The sequence below is a fragment of the Apaloderma vittatum genome, unplaced genomic scaffold (assembly GCF_000703405.1).
Source record: "Apaloderma vittatum isolate BGI_N311 unplaced genomic scaffold, ASM70340v1 scaffold7196, whole genome shotgun sequence".
In the NCBI taxonomy this organism is placed as follows: Eukaryota; Metazoa; Chordata; class Aves; order Trogoniformes; family Trogonidae; genus Apaloderma; species Apaloderma vittatum.
This window is the reverse complement of record NW_009722238.1, coordinates 92,259-115,170: the sequence shown is the minus strand read 5'-3', so window position 1 is coordinate 115,170 and position 22,912 is coordinate 92,259. Positions and strand designations below refer to the sequence as shown.

Below are 22,912 nucleotides of genomic sequence, written 5' to 3'. Positions count from 1 at the left end.
CAAATCTCAGAGATTTGAAATCCTCTTGAAATCTCATTGTTTTGAAGAAAACCTTGTCCTGTCAATCAAAACAGTAGTCTACTTAGCTTATTTTTCTGGTGACTGAAACCAGAAGCTGTTGAGCAGCCAAAGGGTGTTTAGAAGAATCATAATTTACATCTACAGAATTCACCCATAAAACTCAGTTACTCTGTGTAACTTGTATTAGTCATCAGAAAATGCACATATATATACACATGTACACACGTACTCATATATATGAATAGTTCTGTGTCTTGTATACACTGTTTGCTAAAATGAGGTTCTTATTTCTAGCAGCATTTTCTGGATGTTACCACTTAGCACACAGAGAATTGTTTTAGTAATTTTGACTCAGCAGATACTTCTATTGACCTCAGCTGTGCTTCTTACCAATTACGCAGTTAAAATTTATCCTAACGGTGCTTGGAAGAGCACCATAGATGCAGTCTTTTAAAAAAAACCACAAAAGTTGACTTGCATAATTTGGGAACTTAATGGTCAAATTGTACATTGCTTTGCACTTTGATAGAAATTTATCCTCTTTCCCCAAACCCCGCTGTCAACAAATTAGAGAATGATTGATGAGGAACTGAGCCTGTGCAACTGCATTTCTTGCATTACAGAAAATCTGCTCAATGAGATCGACACTAAACCCCAAACATTTGTTTATAACAATCTTACTACAAGATTGTATCATTCTTGTGTGTCTTAAGCATATTTATGTTAAAACATTGGGATCACAAAGTTGATAGGATTAAATATATCCCTCTGGAAAATGGACACAAGTAATAATTCAAAAGTCTTCCGTTTTCTGCCATTCATGTTCTCTTCTTCTCACTGCTCCCTGCAAAAAGAAGAAAAAGAAATTGTGAAAATCCCTAACCATAAAATGGCAGATTCACAAATATTTCCTGAGTCAAGGGAAAAACTGCCAACAAAATTACTTCATGCTTCATAAAGTTTTAATTTTTATGCTTGGACTGGAGAGTTGGTGATCCTACTGTGTTAAAGCATATGCCGCTTGATGAGTCACTGGCGTTGGGTTTTCAGCAGAGAATGAGAACACTCAGTTCAGTTGTACCCTTTTTGAAGTGTGAAATGTGATCCCCCTTTGGATATTATATTAGCATGTTATTCTTAAGATGAGGTTTAATAAGTTTTTGTGTATGTTCCAAGTGTTGTTCTGAAAGCGAACTCTTAGAGTCAGTGCCCCAAAACACGTTTTGTGGAAAAAAACCCCAAACCCCACAATTTTTAAAATAGTGTTTAGTATATTGCATGATCTTCTTTGTAAATCTGCTGTAAAACAGATAGTGTGATAACATATGGAGATTTAAGTAATGCCTTATTTCCTTTCTGTTCCTGGGTGAGGAGAAAATTGCAGCTAATATCCTATATAATTAGAAATAGACTTAGGTTTGTAATGTCCTTTTGTACCTTGAAGGTCCTCTCTAGACCAGAATTTAAAGATAAGGTGAGAAGAGTTGTACAGAGGAAGGCGTACTTCCATGTTCCTATTAACTCTGGCAGTAATTTCTCCTGTCCTCTTTATCCCCTGGCTTGTGCATTCGCACACACACCCCCAGTGTGAACTCAGGCTGTTGCAGGGTGCGAAGCTTTTTCAAGTAAAGGTCTCCTTTTCTTCTTTACTCCTGTGGGAAAATTCAGAAACTCTACGCTCTGCACTTACTATTTGCACATGCGTAGTTCTTGCTAAAGACCTGTTAATGCAGTTCTGTAGCTTCCTTAGCACTTCCGTAGCAGATTTTTCTTCTGGAGCTAGCCCTCTAAGTTTATTTTAACATTTGTACATGTGTTAGAATTGGATACATGCGTTTGTATAATCTGAAAAGTAAACAAAATTAATTGATACTGAATGTTTTTTGGGCTTTGATTGTTAATAAACCATCTAAGAGTGTATTTGGCTGCAACTGAGACCAGCAGAGACTAAGTCACATGGGGGAGAAAGGGATCTATCCCAAATGAGCAATTGGCATGAGATTACTGAAGCAAACGTCCAGTAATTTCTCTTAAAATAAGAGGTCATGCGTGGTCTCTAAATCTCCTTTGCTGGGCAGTTAGTAGAGAAACAGCAGGCTTGCTGAACATGGCACAATTTCAGTGCAAAATTTTGCATAGGGCAAACTTTTTGATGATTATAATGAAGTACTAGAGTGAAAGTTTGGTAATGAGAGATGTTCCTTCTCTCTCTGGGACTGGATGAATTAATAAAAGTACAATTCTAATTTCACTTTCTGTTCACATTTGACTTCCTTTGACTTTCAGGTAATACCTTCCAGCTTCCACCTTCAGAACAGTAAAGCTACATATAGTGTTTTTAAAGCTACATATAATTTTTCTGGTGGTACCTCCCTTTCAGTTGATTTTCCTCACTCTGACAGGAGGATAAACCTAATTTTTCTCCATTCAACGGTAATCAGAACTAAATGCACTGACTTCCGTAGCATATGCCTCCAGAGTGCAGATGTACAGTAAGTGTGCCTGGATTGTCCTCACATCTGAAAGTGAGTGACACCTCTAACAACGGCAGCTCACAGAGCTGCCTGCTGCAGGGGAGCTACAAAGACCCAGAAGGACACAGTGGCCCAACTGCGAGGAGTGAGAGCCTGTGTGGGTGAGGACTGGATGGACAGCCTAGAGCTGTCGGCAGGTAGGTTCCAGTTCAGAGATGCTTTATCTAGGAGCCTTCAGTGTAGGAGGTCTGATAAATGGCAAATTTGGGCATGCAAATTTAGGTATTAAGATGGACATACCCAAGTTCTTAAGCTGGAGATGAAGACAGAGAGGAACGATAGTTACAGTTCATGGGCAAACACTAATGCCTTCTCAAGCTAAGTCCTTTAACATCAGCTGCCTTCAGTAGCAGGGAGAAGTATATGAAGAGTTAAAGTAAATAATAGGATAGGACCTGATGCAAATTACTTTCTAACAGTTTCACTGTTAGCTCCATTGGTTGTTGTGTTTCATGTGGTGTTACTGCTCCTGTTTTGGCAAGTCGGCACACAAAATAGCTCCAATAAAATTTCCATCTTACACTCCTTTGATGCTAAGCATGGAAACTAAACACCAAGTCTGTTCTTGGCCTTATAAAACAGAATCTTAAACTCATAATTTTCAACTCTGAAAATATATTTGTGATCTAAACCAAACAAAATGCATTGGGCAGAAAACGTTGCAGGACTTCCTCATATTCACCTTTGCACCTGCTTAAGTTTGCCGAGTAGCATGAGAGAAGCAGGAGACTGTGATGAAGTTTTGAAGTGGTACCAATCGTGCATTGTTAAGCGGAGCCTGTGCACTCTGTGTTGTCGGCTTTGCGGTGTTCACTACATTCCCTTTAACGATCTCCCTAAATACAGTGGCCTGAGTACTGAACTGGGAGAGCTAGGTGACTGCCCTTCTCTTGCTCCATTAGAACACGTAAATCACTTTTCCACAGTATCCTGTGTGTAGCATTTGAAGAAAATGTATAATGTAAATTTCAGTTTTAAGAAAGCTTTTACTCTTGATTAGCTCTGATTTATTAGAGGGAAATATGCCATATTTTATTATTAAAATTAAACTTAGTGTAATACTTGAAATTTTCTTCTAATACCAAGCTTTCAAACTTTTATCTCATTGCAGTGTACTTGATAAAATGATGCAAACTGTCCCCAGTTGTTCTTAGGCTTTTTTATAAATGTGGAGGGGTTTATAAAGCAAAAGGACACCAGTTTAAAGCAAGTTATTACCGTATTAAATAGTATGTGTACAAGACCCACAAGTATTTGATTTTAACTGTATCTATTAAAAAATAAAAGACCTCTTTTTCTAGACTGTGGATCTGGGACATCTCACCTGATATGTTGGTAGGTAACACCAGTTATTGGTTACCTTCCTCATTACAAAAGGCTTGAACAATTAGTCCAAGTTTGTCTAACTTGGGCTTAGTGCCATATACAGCCCTTGGCTAAACTGAGGAACAAATTGCTCTCAGAAAACAAACAAATAGCAGAGTGATGATGAACAACGCTGATCACTGTTAATTTTTCTATTACTTATCAGTCAGGGGATTAATGTGGTTTGTGGTGTTTTTTTTTTAATTTGGTCATTTGAACATCTATTTTGCGAGTTTGTGTTGTTTTTTTTCAAATGCTTGCACAAATGCATTTATTAACTCAGCTATTTTTATTGACCAAGTTTGTAAACTAGAAAGTGATACTGTTAGTTCAATTAGTTGGTCATTGTATGTTCCAGTTTACTCCATCACATAATTAAATATGTTAAATGGATACTTCTCACGATACAAGAAGAAAGACAGACAGTTGAAATATATGTAATCATACTCTCTCTACTTTGGTAGTTTTTTTGACCAATCTCTTTAAGTGACCACCTTACAGCTATAGCAAACAAGTTGATCAGTTTAATTGCATCCTGTGTCCTTCAAAGGAAATGTCACTATTTTTTGAGTTATCATCATCATCTTCCAACCAATATAAGTACAAAAGGAAAACTATAATAACTAGATTTTAAAAAATAAAACGATGTAACAGTATTATCTTGCATCTCATTTAACCGATTTGATTTCGTATTTCAGTTTATTTATCTTTAACAAGGTTTTCTTTGACATCCAGTTATTCTTAATGTAGTTGTAAGCTAAATGCTGTATTTATAAAATAAAAAGTATTGAGGGAAAAAAAGACAACTACAACCAAATATTTTAATTTTTTTTATGATTAAAGAGAATTTTTTTCATTAAATGGAAGAGGGAATAGATGAAGAAGGATGAAATGCGCACGTGTCTGAACAAAAGTGTACATAGAAAGAATTAAGTTTGTGGGTTTACTGCCCTGTATTTGGTATTGCTGGAGAATGCTTGTGCTGTTAATATTTTGCTTGAAAAGTAGGTTAAAAGTCATGTGTTTGAAATGATTATCTACTTAGTCTGCTAACTCCTAATAATGTGCCTGCGTGCCTGTCAGAGCATTTAGCCGTGGAAGAAATACAGCTAATCACATTATATTTTTCCAAAAAAAATTTATGAAGTGAGTGTTTTTACTGTGTAAATGATTTTGTAAATGAATTAATGTAAATACTCTTCCTGTCAACATTGTAATGGATGGAAATAAATGAATGTATGCAGGACATGCGGCTGTTGATTTACTGTGTTTCTCTATTAATCTGTGAATCACAATTTTAACCTAGAAATAGGATGCAGACTAGACTAAGCGTGTACATCACATGTGCATTGGTTGTCGTTCAGGCACGACTTGCTGTCCAAAGCCGAGTGGATGCCCGTATGAGCGTGTGTGCATGTTGCTCTGTCAAGTGTTTTACTTTGTTATGAAAATACATGTAACTTATAATTAAAGTAACTTGTTAAGGCAAAATGAAGCACTCTCATTTTAAACCATTTCTTGGTTTAAAGATGCCCAATAGTCAATGTCTTCAGCTGCCACCTTTGGCTCTGACCACGACACACAGGACTGTGCAGACAGGACTGGACAGGATTAGGCTGTTTTTATGTAGTTTGTTTCAGTAGGAAGTCATTTAGATTAGTTAAAACAAGTGCTTTTGAAGGAACCTATTTAATTTCTAAGTAGGAGAACAGTTACACTTTTTGATCATGCACCCATCTCAATAAAACTTGTACAGGAAGCTTAGTGTAACTAAACATTTTTTGTAATTAAAAGCATTTATTAAGTAATCTTTTTAAGTGCTTCTACTATCCTTGTTTAAACTGTTTTTATTTGGATTCATGTATTTGCTTAAAGAATCTGTATGTTGTGCACTGGGGTTGTGAAATAAAGCTCATGAACTCACAGCATTCCTGGCATTTAAGAGCCATTCAGTCAGGTTTCTTCCATTTAATAGAAAAGTGATGTGGGATTAATTTTTTAAAAAAAATAAACTGAAATGCTGACTAGTAACAGGACAGAAATAGAAGGCACAAATACTTTGTGTTGTCATATGGAAATGGAAGTAATTTTTCTCATTTTTCCTAATTAATATAGTGATTGTTGCTTAGAAGAATGCTTGGTTTAGAGGAACAAGTGAAATAGTTGGAAATTTGGTGGGTGATATGAGGGTGGAGAGAATTACGTGCAAAAATTGGAAAGCACGGACTTTCTGTTATTTGAAATGTACTCAGCTGATGAATTTGTCGAAGAATGTGTGGAATTTTAGAAATGAGAGTATTCAGTGACATCTTCAGTTTTGGCCACTCATAATAAATATTTGTGATTGAATAGTAAGCGCTGGCAAGGAAGTTACAGCAACTTGCGCAATATCATGAGCAACTTCAAGTTTATCTACAATGCATCTTTTTAGTTTTTAAAATTAGTGTTTGTAAGTCTGAGGGAAGTTTTGAGAAATCTGAACTAGTTTTCTTGTGAAGAAATTCCTTTAGATTCCAAATTCACTGTATCAGGCTGAAAGTGACTTTATAGATAATTTTAACTGTAACATTAGTGGAAATCCTGTAAGAAATTGAATTATATGAATGTGACTAGGAGAACCACACACTCTTTTGTGAAATAATTATTTCTGTATTTAGAGTATCGTTGATTGTAAATCAGCTAATGTGAAATGGGGAGCATTTAATGTGAAACACTGTCCTGTCAAACTTCTGTCTCGGAGATCTTTGGTTCAGGTTCACTGGTTCAGGTTCATTGGTGAGACTTTGCAGGTGAGTTTTAACAAGTCTGGGAGTTTCAGCAGCCATTGCAATGTGCTCCTATTAGTTGACTACATTACCAGTTCCAAATAATGCAGTCGTTTTCTTTTCTAAAGCTCTGAGATCTGTTAACTTTTTATAAGATTACTGACATTTTAGCTTGAGATATCTTTCTGCTTATTAATTGAAGTGTATCTGTTTTCAAGGGAACAAAAGAAATTGAAGGTGAAGAGGAGTCTGGTTTAATTCCGCCTGCAGAAATATTTGCTCCTAAAAGTCTGGTGTTGGTCTCCAGATTAGACTATCCAGAAATCTTCAGGGTAAAGAACTTGCCATTGCCATTTATAACATATATCATCTGACAAATCTGTTCTTAATGAGTAACAAGGACAGTATTTTGGATTTAAAACATCTCAGGATTGATTTGGGAATTTAAAAGCAAAAGTAGGCTTACACTGAACTAGATAAAATTCAAATGTCTACGACAGTAAATAGCTCCTATAGGTTAAATAATTATTTTTTTTTACCCTCCAAACAGTTTTAAATTTACATAGAAGATGAAAAAGAGATTTTTCTGGGTTCAGTTTACTGTATTAGGACAAAGCTAGACTTGCTTGAGTAAAACCAAGACATAAACAGTATTTGATTAAATATGTAATGGTAAATTAATAGTGAAATCTTAATTTTTCTCCATCTGTAAGGCAAATTATCACAGCCTCTTGCAGATCAAATTAAGATGCATGACAGAGATTTAAGGAACTTGGATTACTTACAGCTGATGAAATATGACTGATCTGAAATAAATGAAAAGCTTAAAATTTTGTTAGGCCAATACATATTAACCGAAACAAATGTAGTTCAGTTTACAGATCAAAGAAGGAAATCATTCAACACTTAAATTGTCATTAGACATTAAGAATGAGTGTACAGAATGAGAGTAAAAGTCCATGTAGCTCAGTATTATGGCTCTGATAGTGGCCCATAGCAAACGCAACACAGCGTAAGAATAGGGCAGGCTGTAGAAGTAATTCTACAAAATACTTCCCTAATTCAGTGTGAGTTATAGATAAATGACATCCTGAACTAGAGGTGTCAGTTGCATGAGTTTTTTCATATAATTTGTCCAGTTCCTTAATGCTTAGATTTTAGAACAACACATGGCAAGGAGTTTTACAGTTTAACTATGTGTTATATGAAAAGTTACTGTTGGAATTATTTCTAAGAAGAGAATTCTTAAAATATTTGCCAATTTATCAGAATTACAGCAGTAAAAGACAGCAAAAGGATGCCAACAAAGTTAGTTATTTTCTTTTTTCCAAAGGCTTCTTAGAACATGATGTTGAATCATCTTACATTAAATTATTAGTAAAAATGATAAAGCTTTATCTCAGTTAAACTGGACCCAGAAAAGCATATGCTTTATGTTAATATACTGTTAATTTTAAAATATATTTTATCAAAATATTAAATTGAAGAATGTAAGTTAAATAACTTACGAAACTTTTGATCCTTGATGCAAGTCTTAAAGTGAGTCTCAGAAGCTCATCGATTCATTGATGTTGTATTCTAGAAACCTAGATGAAGCTATGTTGATTTTTATGTGTTTTTTTTTAAAAGTAACTTGTAGTAAAGCACATTTTTTATAGTGAAAAAATCACAAATGCTAAATACAGAATTTCTTTAAAAAAAAAAAATGCCCGCCAGCACATTTTTTTTAAATGAGTGATTGGTTCTGTAGCAAATTACTTTGTCTTCAGTTGGAAAGTACTTCACTACATTAATAACCATTAAGACACACTTATTTAAAAAAATTGTATACATAGATCTTTAATTTGACATCTGTCTTCCATGTATAGCAGTCTAATATATTTTTGTCTACCTTCCTAGGCTTGTCTTGGCCTGATCTATACCGTGTACGTGGACAGCCTGAATGTGTCACTGGAGACTCTCATTGCAAATCTCTGTTCATGCCTTGTCCCTGCTTCTGGAGGGTCTCAGGTAAATGCAAAAAAAAAGGGTATTTTTCCAATTAATTTAATTTATGAAGAAAACATAAAATAAATTCTTGAAATATTTTTGAAGAAAAAAAGACCATAGTTCAGCTGAGTGCCTGTCTTCTAAAGACAGCAAAAATTCCATTCCAGGATAAGGTCAAAGGGTTAATTTTGTCACCGAGTTGGCTCTTTACAAGGCTCAGTAACAAATCAAGCAGTTTGTGTAAGTTCAGTTTTTAATAATAATGTGTGCTCCAGAATATTTCTGCTTGTTACATATGTTTTTTAAAAGCCTTTTTCCCTTGCGATTTTCTGACATCCCCATCATTTTAATTTTTTTTACCCGTGTCTTTTCCTTGTTGCAGTTTAGGATTCCACTGGTTTTTTGTTTGGTAACTTTTAAATTTATATTTTCAAGGTTTTTTTTAAAAAATGTTTTTAAAGTATTTTGAACGTGGTTTTCTCAGGTATTACAGGTAGCCCATGCATTCAGAAATAAAAAAGAAGTTTTCCAGCAAATACACTTTCTGCTTTTTACCTGTGTTTCTCTGTGAGCAGAAAGTCAAATTTGTTTATTGTTTTGCTTTCTGTGGGTTTCTTTCAAGCCAGTTGCTTGGCCTTTACTTCATGCTGTGACACTACTGGGAAATTGTAGTTCTTATCATGAGTCATGGAAATGGCAATATTTTGAAGTCAGATTTCATACGTGTTTTCTCACACCTCCTGCTCAATGTATGGATTATCAAGCATCCTGAAACCCTACAAATCCCTTTCTTCTCCGGTTTTCCCATAGCCTTGGCTGCTTTGGAATTTCTCTTAGTGCTGCAAGTGGCAAAAAGTCCTCTCGGCTTACTTAAGATCTACCTTACTGCTTTCCAGGCAACCATATCTCTGTTTTTGCATTCCAGGCATTTTGGTTTTGAAGGGCAGTAATTAGATTGTATCCCCTCATCAGAAACCATCAAATATCTCCCAGTGGTATTTGAACCTTGTAGGACAGGTTTGGGTGATCCACCTGAACCTCTAGAGGCTTCTCTTCTCCCCTCTAAATATGGCTTTCCCAGTGGCTGTTTCCTTTGCTAGGGAGGAAAGTTTTCCTGGAAAGTTTTTTAAGGAGTTACTAAAAATTTTAACATTGAATGCCTTCAAAGCCATAACTATTTAACTAACTCAGTGGAAGGCAAGAAAGGCACTGTCCTGCTGTACATTCAAGGAGACACATCATTGTCTTAAAATAATATTTCAGAACCCTATTGGTCGATTCAATTACTCTTAATGGCTTTAAACTTCTGTTCACAAAATAAATACTGTTTTCAGGATGTATCACTAGCTGATAACTTCTTGATTATTCTAAATAAATTTATACTCAGTTAAAAAAAATCTTTCTACAGAAATTGTTTTCTTTGGGAGCTGGAGACCGACAACTGATACAGACTCCTCTACATGATAGCCTTCCTGTTACAGGCACCAGTGTGGCTCTTCTCTTTCAGCAGCTAGGTATGTCTAGGTCTGCTTTGAAAAAAATTTTCTTTTTTTAAATTACAGAATGAGGTATTTTCTGTTCTTATTCATTTCAAATCATGTGCCAAGAAAGCTGCACAGTAAATGTTAATTTCTTTGGGATGAAAGAATGACTAATAGTGTTTTAATACCCTGATCAAATGTTCACATAACCTTTTTGTACATCTTGCCTGTGGTAAGTTATCTCCAATATTATCTAGTATTTGTAAGTGTATTTTGAGCAGCAGTGAGCATGGCCTCTGTTTAATTACAAAAACATTCCTATCGGAAGATTGCCCACCCCTTGGATACTGTGCAAACTCCGGACAAAACCAAGGAGGGTAATAGGCTAGTAGAAAAGATACCTTGTAGTAATGTTGGTTACTATGTGAAATTCATATTTTTCTGTTGTTATCTATTATTCCCTGTTTTTCAAGAAGATCAAATGCTTACTCTAATCAGGTGCAGGCAATGTGTTAAACATGGATAGGCCAAACAACTTTCCCCTTTTCTGAAGGTATAAGATACTGTGTGAGGTACCACAAGTATTTCCATGTTTTCATAGTGTACATCATGTTACAGAATAGCGGATAGTTCCTTTCACGTGTAGGTGGTGGGTTGTCATTGTCTTCCAAAGGGCAAGTTTTGTTGATGCCTAGTGTGTGTTTAGCACACAAATATTGAGTAGGCTGTTTATCAAGTAATGGCATGTTCAGTTTTTTCTGTTCTGGGACAAGTCACTTAATCCTATTCAAATTATTAATAGAATGTAAAAGAGTAGCTAGAAAAATATTTGTGAACTGTATAAATCACCTTTTTAAAAATAGCTCTTTCTTTGAGGAAGATGGGCAACAAGACAAAATTTATGCTATGAATAGATACGGAAGTAATTTCAACATTTATTTTGAGAAATATTGTGCAATAGTAGTCTCATCATGCTTTTTCTGCTTGGCAGGATAATACTGTGTCAGCGGATGACCCTCCCTGTATTACCAAGTTTGCAGCATTAGACCTTATTTTTACTTATGCGTTAAACTACAGTTGGGAAAAACAGCCCCAAAGGTTTTAAGCTTAATAATAAGGGGCGGCAGTGTTTGACATTTTAAATCATACATTCTTTTCTTATTTAAAAAAGAATAATATATGTGAATAAAGTGACAAAAGCCAGGCCTGTTGCTGGATCACTACACCTAAAAATGATTTCAGGAACAAGGATTGTTGACGTTCTGGAAGAAGAGTAATTATAAAGTTACTTTTTAAGATGATCTGTGGTAGTTAGAAGATTTTCAATACTCTTCTATTTCTCCTTGTGTGTTAAAACACAGTAGCCTTCTTCAGGCTCAAATGACATTTTGGTTATATTTCTCTTCTCTCTCATTTTGTTACCAAGGTTTTTTCCTGTGTTTCTGCTTAAGTTCTTCTATTTCTCCAAACTCCAACCTTACTCATCTTCTCCATTCTGCTGACAGCATGGTTATTCAGCACTGCCATGTATCTTAATATGTATCTGAGACATACAGCTCCATCTTCCTAACAGGCAATTTTTTCCAAAGAACCTAAACCACGAAATTATGTTAGGGACCTGAGCAGCAAACCAGGAACCTAAGGTTTAACCAGCACTTGCACTTTTCAATTTCGGTTAACCCACATTTTTTTAAATGGTTCTGTAGTTGTACCAGTCACATTCAGCATGCATTTTCCTCTTGGAAGACTGGAAATCTCTGCTTAGACTGATAGTTTTTTTTGTCCTTGGCATTTCTTGTGAAAGTTGATGTCAGGGCCCTGAGCACATGAGCAGCCCCCCATGATCACTTCTCACAGAGCTGAGTTGCCAATGCTCAAGGTCAGCATTGCCGTACCACAGCTGTGCAGCCTTGGTCAATCTGTTGAGGAAAGAACTGCGTGAAAGATGTGAGTAGGAGGGTCCTGGTGACCTCTTTCCTTGGATGCTGTTCTTAAGCTCAGACTGTGCCATTGCGTCATTGCACAAGCCATGTTGCAGCGATGCTTCTGCCTCTCTGACCCAGATCCTAACCCATGGACTGGACATCCCGCCTTGATCTCAGGTCTTCTTCCTGATGATGGACTCGCCTTGTGATCATTGACTGACCTGGCTACCATTGCTGGTCCTGATGCTGACCCTGCCGTGCTGACTTGGCTTCCTGGCTTGACCTCAGACCTTCCTCATAACTATGGGCTTGTTTGGCTATTTCAACTTCTGGCTGAACCCAACTGTTCTCAGCAAACCTGCCCAACTCGTCTTTCTCTGGGTACTGTGGGACTCAACCACTTGTTAGTGAGGGCACTGCCCCTTCCTACCTTGTTCCCGTTCTTGGTAACTGCCAAGTTGCAGAGCAGTTGCCATTGCTGGTCCTGACAGCTAGTGGGTCTTCAGTTTTTGCTGTTTACCTTCTGAAAGTCTTGAGAAAGTTGATATTCTGATGCTAGTTCTTCATGGTAAGTTTAGATTCCTTTGATACTAAAAATCAAGCTTTGCAAGTCCTAGAAGAGATGTAGTTGTTCACCACTACCTGCCTGGTATAGTTTGGTTCTAACGAAAACAACTTTGTGACAGCTAATTTTTAAACTCACAATACTTGTGGGACATATTATTCTTTATGTTTTCATTCTGAATGAAAGTAAAGGTAGCTTTACTGCTTAGAGGATGTAGCAGCCTTTAGAAAACATAAATACCAAAAGAACATAAAGTCTGAAAAGAATATTTAAGATTTTGGTCATAGTATTGCTTATATTGGCTTGTAAAGGCTGCTTTTTGAACAATGTTAGGCTTTTATGCTGTATTTTATCCTTTGATTTTCCTCCATATCATAGACCGTAGCTATTACCTTTTGCTGCTTTTTACATCAATATTTTTCAGAGTAGACAGGATTCTGAAATGTGTTGAGAGGCAGTGACCTCTATTTCTAGTAGTGTCCACTGTTTTGTGCAACAGCGATGTGCATGAAATAAGATGCTTGCTCAGTCTGAACTTTTGTTACTAATGCCTCTTTGAATGAGACAAAATATGCAGCAGTTAATTTTAAGCAAAGTCTAAATTTCAAAAAGGCAAAAGAAGCTTACCTCTGCCTATAGAAAGACACTGAAACAGGGCCTACTCAGAACAGATTACTTTTCTCTCAGCTTTTGCTGGTAGGAATACAGAAATAACTCTTCATGTTATTCCAAAGCAAGCTTGATAGCAGTTAAGTCATAAGACCCTGCAAAACCTTAAATTTCAAAACTTCAATGTTAATGCTTGTGCTGAGAGGAAAGGAAAAACATTCTATAGAAATTTGATTCCATGTATTTGTTCTTAAATTCATGTTTAAAGTATTGCTATTCAGTTTCAATGTGAGCTGAGGTATCGCTATGTCGGGAGGTCAGGAAAAAAATTTGACAAAGAAAGGATTTTTAAAGGTTGCTATATATTTTGCAGAGAATCCAAATACGATCTTTCAAGAAAATAAAGCAACTTTTAAAATTTTTCAAGGTTACGGTTTTTTTGCAGTTTCTTTAATGAGTGTTTATACTCCATTAATATCAACCAACATTGGCTGAAGGTAGCTCTATCAGAATATCCTGATCAACCACGTGTTCTTGTTGTCTTTGCATTTATTTGATTCCATTTTATAATGCTTCAGTAGTTATATCCCTTGAGGAAGACTTCATAGTCCTTAGACAGGAAGGAGATATGTTTGCAGTTTCTTGTGTATCCTTGACCATTTTTCCTGTGTACAGTTTAAGAATGACAATACTCTTCTCATTCTTAGATATTTTCTTTCTAAAGAACGCAATGGTATTACTCTGGCTCAGCATAGATTTGTTAAAGGGCAATTTTCTGCTTTAAATGGATCCAGTCAAATTATTAGTGTACTTTTGCTCCATCAGGATTTAATCTGTAATATTTCTAATAAGAATATTTTACAATCCATTACATGCAGGAGTCTTTCCCAAATGTTATACTGTTGTTTTTCATATTGCAGCTACTCATAGTTTTATGAGTTTAATTCTCCATTTTGCCTGTCAGCTGTATTCTTAGCTATGAGTGAAATACTTGATTTTAAAATTTTATGTATCCAAGCCATGTGTTTATCTGAAATTAGTCATTGTAGTTTGATTCAGATTGTTTGAGACTTGTTTTATGTGTAGCTGCAAAGAATGCAAAAATACCCATCATCAAGGTAAAAAAGTTTTAATCTGATAGTTAATAGTTCAATATTGAGACATGTTGCTTGCCACCGTTCCTGCAGGAGACAAATAATCTTATATTTGGTCTGAGTGAAGATCTTCCCCGTAATAGCTTTGAATTTTATATGGAAACCTACTATGACTGTCATTCTCTTGGCATTTATTCTTTCCTGGAATTTGGTTTTGATGTGTGTTCAGTAGAAAAGAAAAAGTACAAAACCAACGTTTAAAGTAACTAAATCTTAAAGTAACTAAATCATTTAAAGTAACTAAATAAATAGCACTTATCAAGCCTGTGTCTATAAGCCAGATGTACAATCAGTTGCAAACCTTCAATTGATGATGAAAGTTGTGTTTGTGTAATTCAAAGTTGTTCATGTAAATTTGGCACTTACCTCCCTGCCATGTGAGTATGTTCTACATAGGAAACCGTTATTTGTCTGGTTTATCTTCCATTGTCTTTTCTGCTTTTTTGAGAAAACAACACATAAATCTCGAGCTTATCAGTCTCACTTTGGATATGTTTAGCTTTATAACCATGCATAAGAAATGGTATTGCACTTTTTCGGGGCTGAAGACTTTATTATCTAAATATTTTATTATTAATCATCTTTAGCTGTATCGTTGTCTCTGAAAAAAAATAATTACTGATTATGTTCACGCAGTGTATTGGCCGAGTTATGTTCAAAGGCTCAAGAAATCCAGAGGGCTTTTCCTGCTCCTTTAAGTAGATCTGCAGAAGGATTTAATGAAATTGGAAATAATGAAGTGGTATCAGCATGCAAATGACAGACATCACTGTAGATGATGTAGATCGTATTCCTAAGTAGATCGTATATTTGTCTATTGAGCTTAATCCCTCTTTCGTTGTGCCTGTGTAATTTTGGGTTTGGATGGCAGCCATCTGCTTGACTTGGTGTTGACAGAACACAGTTGATAAACTTTGGGAGAGCAACGGTGGCAGGAATATTTATCCATCAGCTAAAGACATCTTTTATGTATACATATATATATAGATAGATATACTTGTTTTCATAGTCTCTTTGATCTATTGTTTCATGATCAGTTGGTTTTTATATCAGAATCATTCTGTGTTGTCCTCCTGTTCCTGACCTCTTCCTACCCTCCCCAAAGGCTGTTTGCAGAGAAGCCTTCATTCTGCTGTGCTTCTTCCAAAGAACACGCAACAGTCATGGTTCAGATGCTGAAAAACAACCTACAAAATGACAAGTTTTTCTCTAAAACCACATTTTGATTACTGTACTACGTCACACCCGTATTTGCTTCTAATGTGCCCAGAAATTAGTATGAACACTTTATTCATTGAATGTTTGATTCTTTGAGGGAGTCTTAGCTGAGGGCTCTGTGCTGTAGAGACTGCTGCTCTTCCTCCGCAGTGTGACAAAGACCAAGTCAGCTCATCTCTTGGGGTCCTCCTCGGACTCATGTTCTCTGTTACCCAGCCAGCAAGCAGGATAAATGACCTCTCACAGGACTCGAAGCTGGCACAGCTAGATTGCTCCCCGTTTGTGAGCACGTTTGGCTCTGATTTCATCACATAGTGTGCAGCGCAGGCCTAGTCTGTTAACAGAACTGCACACCTTTCTGAAGTGGAATTGATCCTGAACTGAGTGGCAGCAATTTTGGGGGTTTGTTTTAACTGTGTGCAGTTGATTGGAGATAACTGTGTAATTTGGGGGTTGACAAATGAGTGCAATTTGACAAGGATTACCCATAAGAATATTGAGTAAAATTATTGCCCCTTATTTATTAGTTAAGCTTGTATTTTGTTCATTAGCAGCGCTGTACAGCTACATCTAAAAATACAAATGAAAAGAGTTTTATTTTTCTCTACTTTTTTCCCCAGTTATCTTCAGAGCCAGACACTGCCTGGCACAGAACTTGTACTGTGTACTCTCCAGTGGCCTTTCAGAAAGGCTTTTCAGTCTTTGTTGACCCATTTCCTGGATTAGTCTGGCTAAGTTACGGATTATTTTGTCTATTAAGCTTTTTCTTGTGTGCCGTAATTCAGGAATGGCATATTGGCATAATAATGTAGTCAGCTAGTTGAGTTTCCAAATCCATGTTTATAACTCTTTACTAAAGTCTGAAGAAGTTAGTGATAATATTTTGATTTCTTGCAATATAGAGGACAGTTAATAATTTGTCAAGCACACTTAGTGTTCGGGGTTTTTTTAATCACGCTTAAATAAATACTTAAATTCTAGAACAACAGGAAGCAGGCAGAATGATACATTTGTTGATGTAGGATGTCAGATAATTTAGTGCAAATTACAGATTCTTTAAATACTTGAAAACAGTGAAGGTCAGGAAGCCTCCATTCAAAATTTTCCAGCATATGTATAATATTTTACAGGATGTCTGTCTGTCTGTAGACTGCAAAAGAGTAATCTGTAAAAATCAACTTGTTTGTTGTTTTTCATGTTGTCTATTTATGCCCTGACAAATTAGCATCGGATGCACTGTGGAGTCTGAAGACCAGTGCAGGGTTCAAGGTTACAGACAGACACGATTGTGTCTTGTAGCACAAGGAAACTGGGCTCAGGCTGTTATTCGGAACTGTTTGTTTTCAGTGAACAACATGCGAGGCTTGAAACAACACCTCCGTGGCCTGGTCAAATAATTTGATCAGTGGTTTAAAAAAAGAAAGTCATCAAAATATTGCTATTTATAATTTGTTTGATTCTATCAGACAAAAATTTCCTTCATTATATTGTTGATATTCCTGAAAACATGTATTTTGAAGTATACGTGGAGCAATAATTTTGTGTTGAGTTAGTGGCTATCGTCTTGAAAATAATTTAATTCCAGGTTAGGTCTATATTGTAAACTTTCATTCAGGAAAGAAAGGGGTAAGAGCCAATGGAGTTCTCACTTGAAACTGGCTTTTGTGAAAGATACCCAAAGAAATTACTTTGGTAATTTCTTATTTGCTTTTTATTTATTGGGTTGAACTCTGATTACACGGGAAAAGTCAAACACTCTGATTGTGGTATATTCATTCATATTGTAAGTACCTTGCAGAAAATGAGAATAATTTTGTTTTCAAGTGCGAGTGCACAAGATTTCTAGTTTCTTTCTTTCTGTTTCTGCCAAAATGTGACCAGTTTTGGTGAGGTGACTTTTTGCTTTTAATGCATTCAGAAGACAGGAAATGGTTGAGAGAATTGAGACATAACTTTTAGATGGAGATTCAGTCCATTGAAAATTCCAGATTCAGGTTGAAGCTAAGAAAATCTGTGAAGTTATGCCAGTTGCATAGGAAAAAAGTGTCAGATGTTTAAAAAACTGTATTTCTAAGTGTCAGCATATTCAATGTGGAATGAAATGGTATAAAAGCCCACTTACCTCAAAACCAAAAACCTAGTTTAAAACAAAACAGTCTTTAAAGTCTTCTGGGAAAGGAGCAAGGGCAGTTTTGCATAAAAAGGGTAGTTCAAGTTTTTAAATTCTTGCAGAGATTTTATTGAAAGAAGCAGCAGTTTGACCATAGCTTCATACATATGTACATACATACACACACACGATTTTTTTTCAAGTTAGCTTCGAACCATTTCATTCACATGCGGAGACTAGTTCGATTTTCTATAACGCTATCCTTACATTGTGTATTACAAAGCAGTTTGGTTGATAGTAGCACAATATTAATTATGCCACTGAAAACAATAGCAAATATTTGCAACAGTAACTCGCTCAGTGTTATAACAGCCTTCTGTCCGGCAGTTCTCTCAAGTCTCTGCCTTTCATTTCATGAGTATCTTTAGATTCTTGGAGAATAGAGTTTGAAAGCACAAGCTATTATGTTACTGTTTGACTTGTTCATCCTAACAATTAAGCCTTTTTCTCAACAACCCCTTCTGAAATCTTGTCCTTTTATATTTATGAACCCAGCTCAACTCCACTGGAGCAGATTTTCATGTAACAGAGAAAAAAAAAATTGTCAAAACATGTAAAAAATTACTGAAGCAAAACAAAGTGTTAATTATCATACGAATATAGTGACTTTGTAGCCACACTTCTTATTGGGAAGATTATTGTAAGATAAGTAGTAGATTTGTAAAGGTAATATAGGCTGTCTTACTGATAACACAAGCTATGTCCTCAGGGAAGCATCAGACATTCCAGCATGTTTCAGGAAATTTCATAAATTTCAGCATATCTCACATAACTCAGACATGTCTGCTTCTCAGGATGAGACTTTGTTTTAAAGGAAATGTATTTTTGGTTTTCCCTGGAAGCACATGGCTTTGTCTCATAGGTGGATTGTCTTAAAAAAAAAATCTCCCTCATCTGATTCATGAATCTTACCCTAAATCTAGACCGACTTGTTTAAACAGTCAGTTCTTCTCTAACGTATTCTCATATTCTTCTAATGACACATACGCTCTTACTGCCCTTTTTTAACCTTGTAACTCCTAGAATGCTCCATGGATAAAAAATGAATGTATTTACTAGGAAGTCTTTGTCATTTTCTTTTGAGCTCGGCAGTATGATTTTATTTCTTTTTCCCCATAGAGATACATAAAGATTTAGAATTTGAGCCTGGATCAGTGACCAGAATTGAATTCTAGATACACAGAAGGCTATAGAGAAGATTCACATAATACTGTTTGAAGTCATTTTTAAACATTGCTGGGATTTGTGCTGAGAAGAGGAAATCCTGAAAAGTGGTATTGAAAGGGAGATGTAATACGATATATTTGAAAGTACATTTAGGTAGTATTTTAGCAACCTGAAGTATAAAAAGGAAGCTGCACTAGTTAAATAAAAGGTGGAAAATACTGAGGTTTGGCAGTTTGTCAATGCTGTTATACGCTTTTTGAAAAATTCTCCAGAAAATTGTTCATTGTAATATAATTTTAATTCTTCTCTTGGCATGTTGTTACAATTGATTTTTGGGGTTGTTTTTTCCCTTTGTTTTGTTTTAAGGAATTCAAAATGTTCTCAGCTTATTCTGTGCTGTGCTTACGGAAAATAAGGTTCTGTTTCACTCAGCAAGTTTTCAGAGGCTCAGTGATGCCTGTAGGGCTCTGGAGTCTTTGATGTTTCCCCTCAAATACAGGTGAGTTGAATTTTGGTTCTTTAACTAATTTTATAACTCAATTTATTACTTATATTGTCCTTTACAAAAGGAGTTGTGCTGTGTTTGTTCAAATAAGTAAAGGATTTCACGATCATATATAGAAGTCATAATTCCATCATGACTGGAAACAATTCAGGGAGAAACATCCTACCTGCAAATACCCTAGAAACCCTACTCATGACATTAGTTGAATGGTAAACGACAGTGATGATCTGTGAGTAAATGCATAGAAAAGATACAGGGAAGGTCTAATAACAGCCTGGCAATAAGTAAGAGAGGCTGTGTGGCAGGGGAACAAGAGATATTCGGGTCATAAACCACAACAGGGGAGAGGGAGGTTTCTGGCTGTCTGCAGGGAAAATATGCTGTTATGGTGATTTAAGCAGTGGAAAAGAGAGCCTTTGGAACTCCATCCCTGGAGGTTTTCATGGCCACTTGATCTGGTTTCAATCTTGACCCTGCTTTGAGTATTGGGTTGGGCTAAATGATCTCCTGAGGCCCTTTACAACCCCCCCAAAATCTGTGATTTTAGGATAACAGGTACATTAGCTTGTATCAGTTTTAAGTCACTGACCACTGTCCACCAGGGAATGAATTTAAATCAACAAATGGATTCTCTCAAAAAAGCCACATCTGAATCCGCATTTTGAAATTGAAAGTATTTGGGTTTTTAGGAAGAAGACATGTAATTCTGACTCATCTGTTTCAATAGATGCTTTCATTTTAATAGCATATTTTTATTTAAAGTATTTCAGATATAGGATTCCTCTTTAATATAGAATAAGAAGGGAAAGAATTGAAAGTGAGTTTTGGAATATGTTTCTTAATGCTAAAATAATCATGAATCTAAATATTTAATAACTGTAAATTAGATGTTGAAATGCATCGATCAGTTTAGATCCAGATTTTCACGTTGCTCTGATGAAAACACTAACTTTAGTTTAAAATTGTCAAATTAAATAAACAGTATCTGAAGTAGTGTTCTATACATAATGTTAGATGTCATTTCAATATCAGAGCAATAGATTTCATTTAGAGATTTCTTATTAATCATATTTTACAAAAGGCTTATTTTTAGATGTCTGGCCAGAAACTAGTGATGTTTCTAAAATGAAGATATTGTCCATAATTTTAGAATCCCTGGTTTCCTAAATGTCCATAGAACAGATATGTTACGAATATAAATAAGCTTCTCTTATTTTGTAAAATACACTTGCTTACAGTAAATTTTAGACCCTATAATATAATAATTTCTGGAGTTTGTATGACCAATGCTCTATGCTTGACACATTATAAAGAAGTATATAATTAATATTTACGTATTTTGTATTTCTAAATGCAGATATTTATAGTAAATTTAATATAGAACAGGAAGATAATTTTCCCTTTTTTAAAGGAAAAAACTGCCCTATGTGAAAGGATATTCAGAAGCTTTTATTCTATTTTATTTATTCTTTTCACAGTTATCCCTATATTCCAATTCTTCCTGCACAGCTACTGGAAGTTCTCAGCTCACCAACTCCTTTCATAATTGGTGTGCATTCTGTCTTTCGCAATGACATTCATGAGCTTGTAAGTATGTCTCCCCAGCATATTCATATTCACAAGGTCATTTGTGATGCTTTGCTGCTGAGATTTTCTGTGCCCCAGAGATGTTTATGTGAACAATTCATGTGTGTTTGTTACTGTAGGAAGCAAGGCAAGGCAGGAGGAGGAAATAAAAAAGCATCTGTTCTTTTGTAAATACATTAAGACTGTGAAGTAGAGGAGAGAAATAATTTGTTTCCAGTGCAGTATGGGATCAAACGGATGCATTTCCAGCATTGTCATGTGTTTGAACAGTTCCCTTAGGATTTTCAAATGTATCCTCAATTATTTTATTATATCCTTACTTTTTAATCGTGTGCTTGGAGATGATGAACCAGGTTTATGGAGGTGCCTAGAAATGTGTAATTTTACTTAGAGTTGTCCTCACCATGTCATTTTGCAAACAGGCTATTAGATATCTCGCATCGCTGAACACAGGCCTGAAACCTCCAGAAAGAGAAATCACTTCTAAAAGTTTGGCCTAATTTCACTTTCTTTGGTTTACATTCATTTTTTCATGGCTATATTCAGTAATATGAAATACTTGGAGTTTTTCCTTTATCAAAAGCATCTGTACATTAACATTAGTGCTGTGCAGATCATGGAAATTGAACTGTTGTGTTTTCAAACTGTGCCCACGGTTTATGCACTTCTAATAATGTTTTTATTTGTCCCTTACAGTTAGATGTAATCATAGCAGACCTGGATGGAGGCACAATTAAAATTCCTGAATGTATTCATCTCTCTCAGCTGCCAGAGCCACTGCTACATCAGACTCAAATGGCACTTTCACTAGTATGTGTTCTTACAAACCTAGTTTTCCACCTTCTCCTGTTTTTAAAGAATGAAAAATGAGTTGCAGTCTTAAATTGCTTTCAGACACACTGGAAATGTGAGATTTAAAATACAATTCATGTGAACATTTGTGTTTTCAAAAGAATTTGTTATCTGAAGTTAGAGGTAATCTGAGGCTAGAGTTAATATCGTCAGTAATTTACTACTAAAATGTTTCTTCAATATTCAGGAGACAGGTAGTGATTTTTCCTTCCGAGCAGCGATTTTTGAATAAGAGCTCAACCTCCCTATTTAAGCATTCATTTTAGCTTCTTTTCTGTATTAGTCTTAAACTTTATTTGTATGATGCCTCTATATCAGTATTCAAGAATGATTGATTCTACATCAGGACATCACTGAAAAAAGTAGTTCAGTTTGTCTTTTATCTACCATTCTTATAAGCTAGAAATCACCTTATTTGGAGGCTTCTGAACGAACCATGCCTTGAAGAGAAGTATTTTCTGTCTGTTAATTTCACGTGACCCAACTCTTAAAATGGCTGACCAGCTTCATTGACTGTAATCGGAGATTTTGGTAACTAGCTCGTTTATAGAAAACTGAAGCTGAGAAATTAATCTCACCTTTATTTCCACACAGTCTTCATAATTTAACTCAATCTATTATTTGAGATACTTAGTATTAGTGAATAGTAATTTGAGAAAGAAGAAAAAACGTGATTTATCCTTTCCTCAGCGAAATGAGGGAAAAAATTTTGTTTAAAAAATTCTCTAGGTTTTGCATCCTGATTTGGAAACAGCAGATTATGCATTCCCTCCCCCACGAACAGCTTTATCACACTCAAAAATGCTGGTAAGACTTCTGTGTTATGTCTGACTTTTTTAAATAAAGAGCTTCTGAAATTTAAGACTAACTTTCTTTTAAGAATTTCTGCTTCATGTTTTCTTTTCCATATCCGTATTCTTTATAGTGTTATTGGTGGAGCAAAGAAATGCTGTAGGACTTTGCAGTCTGCCCTCTAACAGCATTCTCATGGGTTAAAAGTTTTAT

The 22,912-nt window shown here is 35.6% G+C and overlaps 1 protein-coding gene across 1 annotated transcript in view; it reads left to right on the top strand.

Annotated features, from left to right (window-relative positions):
- SBF2 (SET binding factor 2) overlaps positions 1 to 22,912 on the top strand; it is a 110,843-nt gene that overhangs the window by 3,482 nt on the left and 84,449 nt on the right. The window contains exons 2-8 of the mRNA XM_009871694.1: positions 6,904 to 7,017; positions 8,585 to 8,695; positions 10,083 to 10,188; positions 19,330 to 19,462; positions 20,947 to 21,055; positions 21,752 to 21,865; positions 22,637 to 22,714. Of these exons, the coding sequence (XP_009869996.1) occupies positions 19,443 to 19,462; positions 20,947 to 21,055; positions 21,752 to 21,865; positions 22,637 to 22,714 (321 nt within the window). The 5' untranslated portion in view covers positions 6,904 to 7,017; positions 8,585 to 8,695; positions 10,083 to 10,188; positions 19,330 to 19,442. The remainder of the gene's footprint in view (positions 1 to 6,903; positions 7,018 to 8,584; positions 8,696 to 10,082; positions 10,189 to 19,329; positions 19,463 to 20,946; positions 21,056 to 21,751; positions 21,866 to 22,636; positions 22,715 to 22,912) is intronic.